Raw genomic sequence first — 15248 nt, 5'->3', positions numbered from 1 at the left:
CTGAGGAATACCATCTAATCTTCTGTCTGGCAATTTGTAACCTTCTAGACTTCAATATTAATAATATTTTACAACTTCAGTTAACTTGATTTCTCTGACTATATCAGATGACCATCTGCCGCTCAGCTTGTTTAGCTTGTTTCCGTTTTTTCATCAGCTGGGCATGATTTTGCAGCTCCTACACTGTTATATCAATGCTTTTTTTGCCTATGTTTTCACTCTCCAGCTGCTCTCATTTACTCAATGGACAGATAACTTTGTTAAACAGCTTACTCCCAAAGGTAAACTTGGCTTCACCCTATCAGACAATGTCCCTCCCCCAACTTCTCTGTAGCAAAGGTAACTTCTTTTGTTTTCCTTCAAGTACTGCTGAAGAGTTTTTAAACCAAAACATCAACTGTTTCTTCCACTGCTGGCTGAGTATTTCCGACATTTTTGTTTTCATTTTACTTTTCTATTACACAATGACAAAATAATGACACAATGCTCTGCTAACTGTATAGTTAGAAGAATGATATATTACTATTTTAAATTTCTCTCAAGTACTTTCTTGTATTTAATCAGGTTTGAATAAAGATTATCTCAGTTGAAGGTAGCAACACTTGGCAACAAAATAAATTATTTTCTCTAAATCATATGAATAAAAATGTGCAATGAAATCCTGCAAGGTAACTAGGTATCAATACTGTGTAACTGTGGGCTGCTTTACCTAGATAATTCAAAGAATACCAAACACTAGGGTATGTGTGACTAATCAGTTATCTACTTATCTAACCATAGATCCTCATTTGTGTTCTCTTGACTATTTTAAACTTGCTTCATTTCTAGCTTTTCCTTCTATTGACAAAAGGTCATCCCTTGAAAGGTTCTTTATCTTTTCACAGATCCTGCCTGACATTCCGAGTATTTCCAACATTTTATGTTTTGATCTGATAGACTGAATCTGCAACACATTTTATATTGCAACATGGACTTTCAAACTGAAGGCAATAAATTAGGTTGTAATGTCTGGTAAAGATTCGAGAAACAATCACAAACAAGTTGTAATAGACAGAAAGTCAAAAATAATGTAAATCAATAATCAGGGAACAGAAATTCCTCGTGAATTGCAAATCTACTCATAGTGCAAATCAATCCACCCCAGAAACTCTAGAAGTAGATTCCATCACATGCCTAATTGAAAGTAACTTGCTATAGATTAGTGATAATCAAATTAAATTATTTAGTGATAGTACTTTTCACCTATTTTCTTCTGATAGTGTCCTTCGGTTCAGGGTTTCTCTCTAAAGTAGATAAGAACAGATGAAATAGTTCATAACAAGATATTGGCCTATATTTTTGCAGTAATGATGATGGTAAAATGATCGGCAATCACCATCCTTGTACCATGTAAAGAAGAATAGTTTTTGGATTTCTGCAAGCATGAAATTTAAAGCAAAAGCCCTAGTGCTGTTAGTGCTTCAGTGGGATAAGTCTACAACAATTTTTATGCTTTGTAGTAATTTATCACAATATGAATGATTATTCTTTTGAATGAGATGTTAAGAGCATACAAAGGCATAATTTTTTCTTATTAGATTCTTTGTGAACCATAACTATTATTTTTAGAATTATTATTACCACTGTGGCATATCACTTAAAACATAGCCAATAGAAGAGGAACACAGGAACGGATCCTTTGGCCCACAATGTGCTGAACCAGTTAAAAAGTAAATCAAAAAATCTTCAAAAACTAATCCCTCCTACCTACACAATGTCCCTTTTCCTCTATCTAAACGTCACTTAAAAGCCTCTAATGTATTTGTCTCTACCACCATACCAGGCAGTGCATTCCAGGCATCCACCACTCTCTGTGTAAAAAAATACTTACCCCCACGTCCTTTTGAACCTAACCCCACTCACCTTCACTGCATGCCCTCTGGTATTAGACATTTCTACCCTGGGAAAAAGATACTCCCTGCCTCATCTATCTATGCATCACAGAATCTTATAAACATCTATCAGATCTCCTCTCAGTCACTCCGAAGAAAACAATCCAAATCTATCCAGCCTCTCATGCTCTCTAAATCAGGCAGCATCCTAATAAACCTCTACTGCACCCTCTCCAAAGCCTCAACCAACATCCTTCCTGTAGTGGGGCAACTAGAACTGTATGCAATACTCCAGACATGACCTAACTAGAGTTTTATAAAGTTGCAACATAACCTCCTGATCTTTGAACTCATTGCCTCGACTAATAAAAGCAAGCATTCCATAAGCCTTCTTAAGCACCTTATTGACCTGTATAAGCTACTTTCATGGAGCTATGAACTTGGATCCCAAGATCTCTCTGCTCAGCAACACTGTTAAGGATCTTGCCCTTAGCAATGTACTGTCCACTTGCATTTGTCCTACCAAGGTGCAACATTTATCTGGGTTAAACTCCATCTGTCATTTCTCTGTCCATATTTGCAACTGATTTATAGTGCACTGTATTCTTTGTCAGTCTTCTACAATATCCGCAACTCCACCAATCTTTGTATTATCTGCAAACTTACCCACTTATATTTTCATCCAAGTAACTTACATACATCACAAACAGCAGAGGTACCAGCACAGATCCCTGTGGAACATGAGGAAATCTGCAGATGCTGGAAATTCAAGCAACACACTCAAAATGCTGGTGGAACACAACAGGCCAGGCAGCATCTATAGGAAGAAGTACAGTCGATGTTTTGGGTCGAGACCCTTCGTCAGGACTGATGGAAAAAAGAGACAGTAAGAGATTTGAAAGTGGGAGGGGGAGGGGGAGACCCGAAATGAAAGGAGAAGACAGGAGGGGGAGGGATGAAGCTAAGAGCTGGGAAGTTGATTGGCAAAAGGGATACAAGGCTAGAGAAGGGGGAGTATTATAGGACGGAAGGCCTTGGAAGAAAGAAAGGGGGAGGGGAGCACCGGTGGAAGATGGAGAACAGGCGAGGGAAAGGGAAAGAGAGAGAACAAAAGAAAAAAAAACATAAATAAATAAATAGGAATGGGGTAAGAAGGGGAGGAGGGGCATTAATGGAAGTTACAAAAATCAATGTTCATGCCATCAGGTTGGAGGCTACCCAGACGGAATATAAAGTGTTGTTCCTTCAACCTGAGTGTGGCTTCATCTCGACAGTACAGGAGACCATGGATTGACATTGACAGTAGAGGAGGCCTGTGGAACACCACTAATTACAGACCTCCAGCTCAACTAAGTCCTTCAACCACTACCATTTGTCTTCTATGGGCGCCAGTTCTGACATCAAACAGCCAATTCGCTGTGTACCCCTTGCTGGATTAGCCTCCCATGAGGGATTTTGTCAAACACCTTACTAAAATCCATATAGACAATATCCACTGTCCTACCTTCATCAATCTCTCGTCACTTTGTCAAAAAACTCAGTCAAGTTGGTAAGACACAACCTGCCCCACACAAAGCCATGCTGGCTCCCCCTAATTAGGTCATATATCCTCTCCCTAAGAATTTTTTCCAGTAATTTCCCTACAACTGACTTGAGAGACTCTCTGGTCTATAGTTCCCAGGATTTTCTTAAACAGAGGTACAAATCAGCCACTCGCCATTCTTCCAGGACCTTGTCTGTGCCTAGAGAGGACACGTAGATACTGGTAAAGGCCCCAGCAATCTCGTCCCTTGCCTTCTTCAATAATCTGTAGTAAATCCCATCAAACCCTAGGGACTTATCCACCATAATTCTCATTAGGAGACCCAACACTTCCTCCTCCCTGACCTCTAAATGCCCTAACATACTTACAGGCTCAGCACTGATCTCCTGTAAATTGCTCTACGCATAGACTGGTAGTCATTCTGGGCCAGATGTATTGTTTTAAAATCTGACTTTTTAGCCTGGTTCATCTTCCAGCTGTAAAATCCAAGCAAGCCATTATTTATCACCATTGTGTGCTGATCAGCTGCATGATCTGTTCCTGTTCTGCTGCTGAATCCATGCCCTCCTTGTTTTCTGGACACCAGCACCATGTTTCTTCCTTGTTATCATGTCACCTAAGTTCAAATGTGAGCCAATTAGCCTTAGATAAGTCAGCTATGCCAAGGTTTGGGTCTAAAGGTGCACCAATTACCCTTAGACAAGCCAGCTATGCCAAAGTTTATCCATCTGCAGCTGCCTGTGAACTTGAAATGGTCTTTCATCTATCAGCATTTTCCCACTTGAACAGATTCTGTGGGCTTCATGTAACAGCAAAAAAAAAGCCAATACAAAATCCTGGTCCTGTATTTTATAGCTGTATTATTTACCATGATGATTTTGATTTCCTCCAACTACAAGGATATCAGGAACATAATATCAAGCTACCTTCACATGCTACATAGTTTGCTGCCTTCAACAGTGCCAAGAGAAATCAACTTAACTTGAAATGAGCTTAAGGTATTTACAAAGGAAAATATGCTGAAAATAGTGTGCTTTGTTGCATGAGCTCTGAATGAGATTTTAATGGTATACAAACACATTTTTTGTTCTTAATAGATTCCTTGGGTCCCTAGAGTAATCTTTTAATACGAACTATTTTACATAATTATAATTTGTTCACATAAACATTTCAATTATAGTAGATTTTAAAATAAAATAACTTTGCAAAGAATTTATATTTCATTTCCTATCTCAATCAGTTCTTCCAATTTTTTTTACTGATCTGTAAAATATTTTATAATATTAGATCAAAAATGCTTTAAGCTCTTAATTGCCTGTGGCAGTTCCTTCACAGAATTGATTGTCATGTTCATGATATCAACAGCTGCCGGATGCCAGAGATCCAAATGAGTAGATGCCTGTCAATAATCAACACTGGAAGTTCATGCATCAGTGTCTGCCCGATCTTTGTGGCAAGCCCTTTCAGTGAGATGTACAACACGCTGGAGGAACTCAGCAGGTATGTTGTGTTTACCTTTTTCAGTGAGGATAGCAGTAAGTACCATAGTTACCCTGCTGCTGGTGGAATCCAAACCATTGCACAATATTTATAGGTCAGTCTACAAAACACTTCTTAGCTTTAGAATTCTAATACTTGTTAAATTTACCAAGTTGGTGTTATAATGTTTCCCTTAACTTTGAAGATGATCTTGAACATACAGGTCCATATTGAGAAACCAATTTCATTAAGCTAATTTAAGTTCATGTTAACTTTTGTTCATGTTTGTTTTGTTTATAATATTGCTGCAAAAAGCTAATTATATCTTGTGTATTCGTGCTTACGAAAACAGATTTGAACTGGAACACATCGTCAAAAAGCATTAAAAACAAGCCAAACTCCATACCACATTGATAAGGAATGGACCTTAAACTGATATACGGTTTTATGGAAATTATACTCAGCATTCTAATGACAGATGCAGAAAAAAATTGTTACAATTTAATAAACCAGGCTTTGCTACCCAGGATTACATGCAATCGAACATGTTTTAATTCACCAGATACCGCTGACAACAGGTTGTTTCATAACTGCTTAAATCTGGGTAAGAAGTAGGAGCATTCTTTTCATCTCCTGAGTAATAGTACTTGAGAAAGAACAAATGAAGACAATGTAATATAGAAAAAAATTGGAGAGAGGAAATTTTTTATATGCAGCTGCCAAGGGATTCATCAATCATACCTGTTTAAAAATACTACAGCTGAAATCTGCAGCTGTCAACACCACAGTAAGTACATCATTTCCAGTCATTGAAAAGAACAATCTTCAGAACTGACAGATTAGGGACACCAGAACACCTAGGAGCTAGTGCAGAAAACATGGCTGCTGGGGAAAAACATGCTGCAGGTAAAACTGAAACACAAGGGCCCACCTCCTTCCCCCCTCCCCACTATTTTCCTGGCTCATATGTAGACTCTGTACAATAAAACTGAAGACCTCAGGGCAAAGTTGCAGTACCAGAGGAACATCAGTGACTGTGTGTACTCTACTTTATGGAGACATATGTCACTCCTAGCAATCCAGACAGAACACTCCATTATGAGGGCTGCTCAATCCACCATATGGACTGGATGGTGACATCAGATAAAAGCAGAGCTGGTTCCGTTTGCTTCATGATTAACTCATAGTGGTTCTCAGAAGTAGCAGTCTGTCTCAGTCCTGATCTCTGACCTGGAACATCTGGTGATCAAGTGTTGTACGTTCTATCTTCCAAGGGAGTTCTTCTGCTATCATCCTAGATATGGTGTACATTCCACCCCTGACAAGTGTCAGGATGGAACTGGAGGAGCTGAGCACCGTGATCAACAGCTATGAGATAGTGCAATCCGATGCCTTTGAAATCATTGCAGGTGACTTCAACCAGCACGGCTTGAAGTCCCTGATGAAGTAACACCAACATGAATCAAGGAGCCAAGAGACTCTATCACTGATACACCTCCATCAAGTACCCTTACTGTACCTTCCCATGTCTGCACCTTGGCAAGTCCAATCACTTGGGTGTACTTCTACTCCAGGCAGATAGGTAAAGACCAAGGACCGTAGCACCAGTAGTGAGGACTGTAAAGGTACGGTCATAGGACTGCATTGAATTGGTGGACAGGATCATGTCAGTGATTAATCTTTGGATCTGAAAGCATATGCAGCAGCCAACAATGATTTCTACAAGACCTGCTTAGTTAAGTATGCACTTTTGAGGTCATACCAGTTTTCCCAGACCAAAAGCCCTGGATGAACTAGGAGATTTGCAGCTTGCTGAGGGATAGATCTGTAGTGATCAATTCTGACGATCCAGAACCCTACAGGAGGTCCAGGTACAACTTATGGAAGGACATCTTGAGAATGAAAAGGCAATTTCATATGAAATTATAGAGACAATTGGCTATACAAGGCTTTGCATGCCATTACTTCCTATAAGGTGAAACCAAACAGCATAAGCAGCAGTTATGCTTAACTCCCCAATAAATCAATGCCTTTTATACAAGCTTTGAAAGAGAAAATAACACTACACGCATGCAAAATACGAGTGACTGTGTGATCTCTATCTCTGAGGCTGATGCCCAAGAGGGTGGACTTGTGCAAGGTGTCAGGTCACGACATTAGTGTATTTGGCAGTGTACTGAAAACCTGTGCCAACCAAAAGGCCGGAGTGTTCAAGGGCATCTTCAACCATGTTGTGATCTGAGATTCTCTCCTGCTTCAAATGGCAACAATCATTCTGGTGACTAAGAAGAGTAGTGCAAGCTGCCACAACGACTACTGACCAGCAGCACGCACATCTACTGTAATCAAATACTTCAATAAGTTGGTTATGGCTAGAATTAACCCTTGTCTGAGCAAGGATCTGGCCTCATTGAAGGGTCAGTGATGGAAAGGTTGAGCAGCTTTAAATTCCTGGGTGTCAACATTTCTGAGGATCTGTCCTAGGCTCATTGATGCAATCACATGGAAATCATGCCATTGACTGTACTGTGTTAGGATTTTGAACATATTTGGTATAGCACCAAAGACTCTTACAAATTTCTATAGATAGAGAACATTCTAACCGGCTGCATGACAGCTTGAAACAAGTCCTCCAATGCCCAGGATCACAAGAGGCTGCAGAGGAATGTAGGCTCAGACAGCTCCATCATGAGCGCAACTCTCCCCACAATGGAGGATACATTCAAGAGGCAGTGCCTCAAGAAAGCAGTATCTATCATTAAGGACCTTCACCATCTGAGACATGAACTCTTCTTATTAACATCAGGGAGGAGTTCAAAGAACTTGAAGATACACACTCAATGATTCAGGAACAACTTTTCACCCTTTATCATCAGATTTCTGAATGGTCTATGAATCCATGAATACTACTTCATTATTCCCTCCATAGATGCTGCCTGACTTGCTTTGTTCCTCCAGCAATGTGTGTTACTCATTAATCCTTTTGCACTATTTATTTTGTAATATGTAGTAGTCTTATGTTTTTGTATTCAGTGTACAACAAATTTCATGTCATATATGACAGTGTAAATAAACTTGCTTCTGATTGAGGTAGCAATGCTGTGCCTTCAGTTCAACAATTTCTTGTAGTCTTGGCCATCAGTGTTGCATCTGCCATATTACAAGAGAACAAAGAACTGGAATGTTATTAAATTATCTTTCTTCTTGTAGTCATTACCTTTGGAGTGCATCTGCTACATAAGGGAATATAGCAGAACATGGCTTTTAAATTAGACATATCCTGTTAAAAATGAGTACAGGAATCTCTGGAAGACTGCAAAGGTCATTTAGAGGTCTGCAAAGCGCAGAATCTAAGTGACTTTACTACTCTTTTCCCTCAGTTTTATAGTCTCTGTGTCTGTCTCCAGAGTAAAGACAATGTAAAAAATTCATTTAAGATCTCCCTCCTCTTTCAGCTACATGCATAGATGACCATGCTGATCTTCACAAAGACCAGTTTTGTTCCTTGCTATCCCTTATACAGCTATAGAAATCCTTAGGATCCTCTTTCAGTTTGTCTGCAAGAGCAGCCTCATGTCCTCTTTTAACCCTCCTGGTTTCTCTTAAGTGTTCTCTTGCATTTCTTATACTCAGCATCTTATTTGAACGTAACTGTCTGTATGTGCCACCTTCTATTTTGTTACCAGGGCATTAATATCCCTCATGACGAAGGCTCCCTAAAGCTTCTAGCCTTGCCTTTTATTCTAACAGCAGCATACAGATGCTGCACTCTCAATGTTTCACTTTTGAAAGCCTCCACTTATCAAGTATCTTTTTGCCGAAAAAAAAACCTATCCCAAATTCATACCTGATGCCATCAAAATTGGCATTACTTGAATTTAGAATCTCAACCTGACCAGTCCTGTCCTTCTCCAGAATTATCTTGAAATTAGTAGAATTATGATGGCTTGATCCAAAGTGTTCCCCCTACACACACTTCTGTCACCTGCCCCAAGAGAAGTCCAATACTGCACTCTCTAGTTGGTATCTCTACATAATGAATAAGGAAAATTTTCTGAACACATTTCACTAAAGTCCCTGTACAATCCCAGTTTATATGTGGAAAGTTAAAATCACCTACTATCATAACCTTATATCTCTTTCAATATGTCTGCTATCTCTCTACAAATTTGGACCTCTAAATCCCATAACTATTGGGAAGTTTATAAGATTCTACCACCACCTTCTGATTTCCACTGTAGTACAAGGAGTTTTGTTAAACACTGCTTATTTTTAATAAAGATGTATTTAAATTTTAACCAATTATAACAGTAGGCATCATTTCCCTCCAAAGATGCTGCTTAACCCATTCAATTCTTCTAACATTTTGTTTTTTTGTTCTGTTATTAGTGTAATTGGTACCTTAATCTATTTGGTAATTGATGAGAAAATCCTAAGCACATTTAAAAAATCTATTTTATATTGTAACACCCTAACACCCTGGGAAAGGTTTCACTGCTAACGTAATGGTCTTTCTGTAGACGCAGTGTTTGAGTTATGGTTAGAGATAATGGGTGCTTTGGAATAAGAGTTGGGGCTGTTCAGTGGGAGATGAAGAGAGAAGACACCGGAGAGAACCAGTCATAGGATATGACCCAGTGGGGAGATGGTGTTTCGATGGAACCAGGCGCTGGGATCAACTAAGGATCAGCGAATTGAGCTCCAACTGGTGCACATTTGACTGTTTAATTATAATGGGACCTTTTTGTTTTTCCTTTCTTTTCTTTACTAACCTTTCAGTTAAGATTCACAAATATAATTCCTTTAATCGTATGCTGTGTGCTCTCTGTTGTTTCTTGGCACTGAGTTTTAGCAGTGTAGCAAATTACAGAGCATCTACACAAACCGTGGTTTGGGGTAGAAGAGCAGTCTCAATCTCACAGGTTTGGCAGGACCAGAGAGTGTATTCTCTAGACTTGCGCAGCCAAGGAAACCAGCGGGGTTTCAATATTATAATATCAAAATATACTACTACTCTTTAAAATTAATGTCAGGCATTAATATGCTGGCCATACCTGTTCAGAACCTGGCACAGTCCGATAAATGGCACTTTCATGGCAGTTCTCATCTGTGCACACCGGCAATAGATGTTCCTGCTGTCCATCTCCATCTGCAAGAGAGATAAATCTTCAACTTACTGAAGTGTTTGAAATAATTGTCATGAAAGTAAATTATATATCAATGTAAACAACAAGGGAAGTAATCATAATGATAAATCATAATAAATACATAATATTTATTTTTATTTATGCAATGCCAGAACAGAAAGTGATTGGAAAGCTGAGCCTATTTGGGCCTGAACACCTCCCTCTGCAACTGGATCCCAGACTTCCTGACTGGGAGACCTCAGTCAGTCCAGATCAGGAGCAGCATCTCCAACACCATCACACTGAGCACGGGGCCCCCCCAGGGCTGTGTGCTCAGTCCACTGCTGTTCACTCTGCTGACCCATGACTGTGCTGCAACACACAGCTCGAACCACATCATCAAGTTTGCCAATGACACGACTGTGGTGGGTCTCCTCAACAAAAACGATGAGTCAGCATATAGAGAGGAGATCCAGCGGCTAATGGATTAGTGCAGAGCCAACAACCTGTCTCTGAATGTGAACAAAAGAGATGGTTGTTGACTTCAGGAGGGCACGGAGCAACCACTCTCCACTGAACATCAATGGCTCCTCGGTAGAGATCGTTAAGAGCGCCAAGTTTCTTGGTGTTCACCTGGCAGAGAATCTCACTTGGTCCCTCAACACCAGCTCCATAGCAAAGAAAGCCCAGCAGCATCTCTACTTTTTGCGAAGGCTGAGGAAAGTCCATTTCCCACCCCCCATCCTCATCACATTCTACAGGGGTTGTATTGAGAGCATCCTTAGCAGCTGCATCACTGCCTGGTACGGAAATTGCATCATCTCGAATTGCAAGACCCTGCAGCGGATAGTGAGGTCAGCTGAGCAGATCATCAGGGTCTCTCTTCCCGCCATTACAGACATTTACACCACACGCTGCATCCGCAAGGCAAACAGCAGTATGAAGGACCCCATGCACCCCTCGTATAAACTCTTTTCTCTCCTGCCATCTGGGAAAAGGCACTCAAGCATTCGGGCTCTCACGATCAGACTATGTAACAGTTTCTTCCCCCAAGCTATCAGACTCAATACCTAGAGACTGGACTGACACCAACTTACTGCCCTCTACTGTGCCTATTGTCTTGTCTATTATTTATTGTAATGCCTGCACTGTTTTGTGCACTTTATGCAGTCCTGGGTGGGTCTGTAGTCTAGAGTAGCTTTTTTTTCCTGTTTTGTTCTCACATTGTTCAGTGTAGTTTTTGTATTGTTTCATGTAGCACCATGGTCCTGAAAAACATTGCCTCGTTTTTACTGTGTACTGTACCAGCAGTTATGGTCGAAATGACAATAAAATGTGACTTGACTGGACTTGAACTTCAAAGAGCGACTAAGGGACCCCTGAAATAGGTTATTGGGTTGTCTGGTAGTTACCGTTTCACTCAGCTCCTTTTAAAGTGAATTGAACTGCTTCTTGGAAGTTAGACTTAATCTCCTAAAAGCAAAAGGTAGTTACTGCAATAGACTCATTGAAATCATATAAGAATATTTTTCTCCACACATTTCTCCCCTTGAGGTTTTTTTTGAACTTTTTTCATTAAATTATATGGCTTTCACATTTGTTGGAGAATGTAGATATTGTGATGCAAAAAGCATGGAGAATAAGAATTTTAAACTCTACAAAATTGAATGCACAATGGCTTACTAAGCAGATTAAATATGGCACTTAATTAAAAGAAGCTTATAATGCTGCCAAAAGAGTATTAAAAAAGTAGTAAGTCTAAGGAGTATAAGATTTTGAAGAAGCAGCAATTGTGATCAAAAATTATTTGGAGAAAACTTCAACAACAAAAAAAGCCAGAAAAGGTGGGTGTACAGGGTTGGTAACATGAGAGAATACAGTGCAGAATAAAGAAGCAGTTGAGGCACTTAACAAATATTTTGTACCTATCATCATCACTTCAGAAGACATAATAGATACAATTGAAATGGAGGAAACCAAGCTTCTTTTAAGTAACCGAGCATCACTGAAGAGAAAGGATGAAATAAACTGGAGAGTCTTAAATATTTCAAATGTAATAATCCATCCTTGCAAAATACTGCCACTCTCTTATCCTCAAATCCCTTTCTAAGTTCCTTTAATAGGCTGACACAAGAGACTTGGAGGTATCAAAGAGTAAGGAGAGTGTTAGTGGCCTGAGACGGAGTGGTGAGCAGTCCTGATGCAGGTTGTCACCTCAAAACATTGACAATGGAGTAGGTTGATAAAGGTCAAGACAATATCTTAGGCCAAGGGCCTGCACTGTGTTATACTATATTCTAATTCATCTCCCACTCACCCCCACAACCCTGACAAATATTGCTTCATCTGCTGAGTTTCTCAAGTGGACTGTTTGTAACCTATCAATAATCGGTGTTTTGGTTGAGAGCATGAGCTTGAGGCAGCAAGCACAGTGGTGCAGCTAGTAGTGCTGCCTCATAGCGCCAGTGAGTCATCTTCAATCCTAACCTCCAATGCTGTCTGTCTGGAGTTTGTACATTCTCCCTGCGACTGCCTGGGTTAATTCGCACATCACAAAGATGATGGATCAGCAGGTTGATTGGGCCCACTGTGGAAACTAGAGGTTGTCAACGGGAAAATGGGGAGAATCAAATGAGATTAGTGAGATGGGTACATAATAATTAGTGTGGATTTGGAGGACTGAAGGCCTATTTCCTTACTGTGCTAATCCATGACCATTTACCTTGAACATTCATAAAGTTATCCAAATGAGTGGATCATATTTCACATGGTTCCATTCTTATCCATCTATTACTAATCTCTATTTGAAAACAGAATGCAAAATAAAAACTTGAAATTTTGAGTTGGATCTCAGTGGGAAACACCCAATTTCAATTTTGCAACGATCATTCTGCTCCAGTCCACTTAGTACAAAGACAACAGTTGAACTTTAAAGATAAGGTAGTATTTACCTGAATGAGGCTTTAAGGGACATTAGTTAAGTATATCAAAGAGAAGTCTTTCCAATGGCTAGCTCAAACCTTGAACAAAGGAAGATGGTTTTAGAGGTCCATCACCCTTGTTATTACTGCAGAGACTACTTAGGGGAGTTCCTAGACCTTATCACCTTCAGCTGTGTTGTTACCTACTTTTCATCATTAGGTCAGAAGTAGCGTATTCACCATTATTCTGTAATAATTAATTTTATTTTTTGAAACTGTTCAGCAATTGAAGATCAAACACGAGGAAATCTGCAGATGCTGGAAATTCAAACAACATACACAAAATGCTGGTGGAACACAGCAGGTCAGGCAGCATCTATAAGGAGAAGCACTGTCGACGTTTCGGGCCGAGACCCTTCGTCAGGACTAACTGAAAGGAAAGATAATAAGGGATTTGAAAGTAGTGGGGGGGAGGGGGAAATGCGAAATGATAGGAGAAGACCGGAGGGGGTGGGATGAAGCTAAGAGCTGGAAAGGTGATTGGCGAAAGTGATACAGAGCTGGAGAAGGGAAAGGATCATGGGATGGGAGGCCTCGGGAGAAAGAAAGGGGGAGGGGGGAGCACCAGAGGGAGATGGAGAACAGGCAGGGTGATGGGCAGAGAGAGAGAAAAAAAAACAAACAACTAAATTTCTCAGGGATGGGGTAAGAAGGTAAGGAGGGGCATTAACGGAAGCTAGGAAAGTCAATGTTCATGCCATCAGGTTGGAGGCTACCCAGCCGGTATATAAGGTGTTGTTCCTCCAACCTGAGTGTGGATTCATCTTGACAGTAGAGGAGGCCATGGATAGACATATCAGAATGGGAATGGGATGTGGAATTAAAATGTGTGGCCACTGGGAGATCCTGCTTTCTCTGGCGGACCGAGCGTAGGTGTTCAGCGAAACAGTCTCCCAGTCTGTGTCGGGGAGGGAGATCGGTGGGAAGGGCTCCCTACGCAACTCCCTTGTCCACTCGTCCCCCCCCATCCCTTCCCACCGAACTCCCTCCTGGCACTTATCCTTGTAAGCGAAACAAGTGCTACACCTGCCCTTACACTTCCTCCCTCACCACCATTCAGGGCCCCAGACCGTCCTTCCAGGTGAGGCGACACTTCACCTGTGAGTCGGCTGGTGTGGTATACTGTGTCCGGTGCTCCCGGTGTGGCCTTTTATATATTGGTGAGACCCGACGCAGACTGGGAGACCGTTTCGCTGAACACCTACGCTTGGTCCGCCAGAGAAAGCAGGATCTCCCAGTGGCCACACATTTTAATTCCACGTCCCATTCCCATTCTGATATGTCTATCCATGGCCTCCTCTACTGTCAAGATGAATCCACACTCAGGTTGGAGGAACAACACCTTATATACCGGCTGGGTAGCCTCCAACCTGATGGCATGAACACTGACTTCTCTAACTTCCGTTAATACCCCTCCTTACCTTCTTAACCCATCCCTGACATATTTAGTTGTTTGTTTTTTATTCTCTCTCTCTGCCCATCACCCTGCCTGTTCTCCATCTCCCTCTGGTGCTCCCCCACTCCCCCTTTCTTTCTCCTGAGGCCTCCCGTCCCATGATCCTTTCCCTTCTCCAGCTCTGTATCACTTTCGCCAATCACCTTTCCAGCTCTTAGCTTCATCCCACCCCCTCTGGTCTTCTCCTATCATTTCGCATTTCCCCCTCCCCCCACTACTTTCAAATCTCTTAGTATCTCTCCTTTCAGTTAGTCCTGACGAAGGGTCTCGGCCTGAAACGTTGACAGTGCTTCTCCTTATAGATGCTGCCTGGCCTGCTGTGTTCCACCAGCATTTTGTGTGAGGAATTGAAGATGCTCTACCACCAAAGACAAAGGTAGCATGTGTTTGAAAACACCACTATCTTCCTGCTCTTTTCCAAAATACACATCATCCCGATGTGCAAATATATCGGAGCTCCTTCATATTCATTGAATCTAAAGTCTGGAACTCTCATCCCAGCAGCGCTCTTTATAATAAGGAATGTAGCTGTTCAAGAGGTGACTCTTCACTATGTTTTAAAGCAGGGGTTCCCAACCTTTTTCATGCCATGGACCCCTACTATTAACCGAGGACTGCTGGTTGGCAACCCCTGTTTTAAAGGCAGCATTGAATGAACAATAAAGTCAGCAAATGTTTTTAAAAAGTTGATTTTTATATTTACCAGCAAAACAGATTAAAATGGTATTTTGGTGTACTGGGATGGCCAGGAACAATAGTACACACTTATACTGAACAGTTAAGAGTTAATTT

General features: G+C 40.9%; 1 protein-coding gene across 2 annotated transcripts in view; it reads right to left on the bottom strand.

Moving 5' to 3' along the window:
• Positions 1-15248, bottom strand: part of itfg1 (integrin alpha FG-GAP repeat containing 1) — a 264103-nt gene that overhangs the window by 149511 nt on the left and 99344 nt on the right. For both annotated transcript variants that reach the window (XM_073070074.1, XM_073070075.1), the window contains exon 9: positions 9948-10042. In XM_073070074.1, coding sequence (XP_072926175.1) covers positions 9948-10042 — 95 coding nt within the window. The remainder of the gene's footprint in view (positions 1-9947; positions 10043-15248) is intronic.

Source organism: Hemitrygon akajei, chromosome 17, assembly GCF_048418815.1.
Source record: "Hemitrygon akajei chromosome 17, sHemAka1.3, whole genome shotgun sequence".
Taxonomy (NCBI): domain Eukaryota; kingdom Metazoa; phylum Chordata; class Chondrichthyes; order Myliobatiformes; family Dasyatidae; genus Hemitrygon; species Hemitrygon akajei.
The sequence above is the reverse complement of the archived record's forward strand: the minus strand, read 5'-3'. Positions and strand labels throughout refer to the sequence as shown.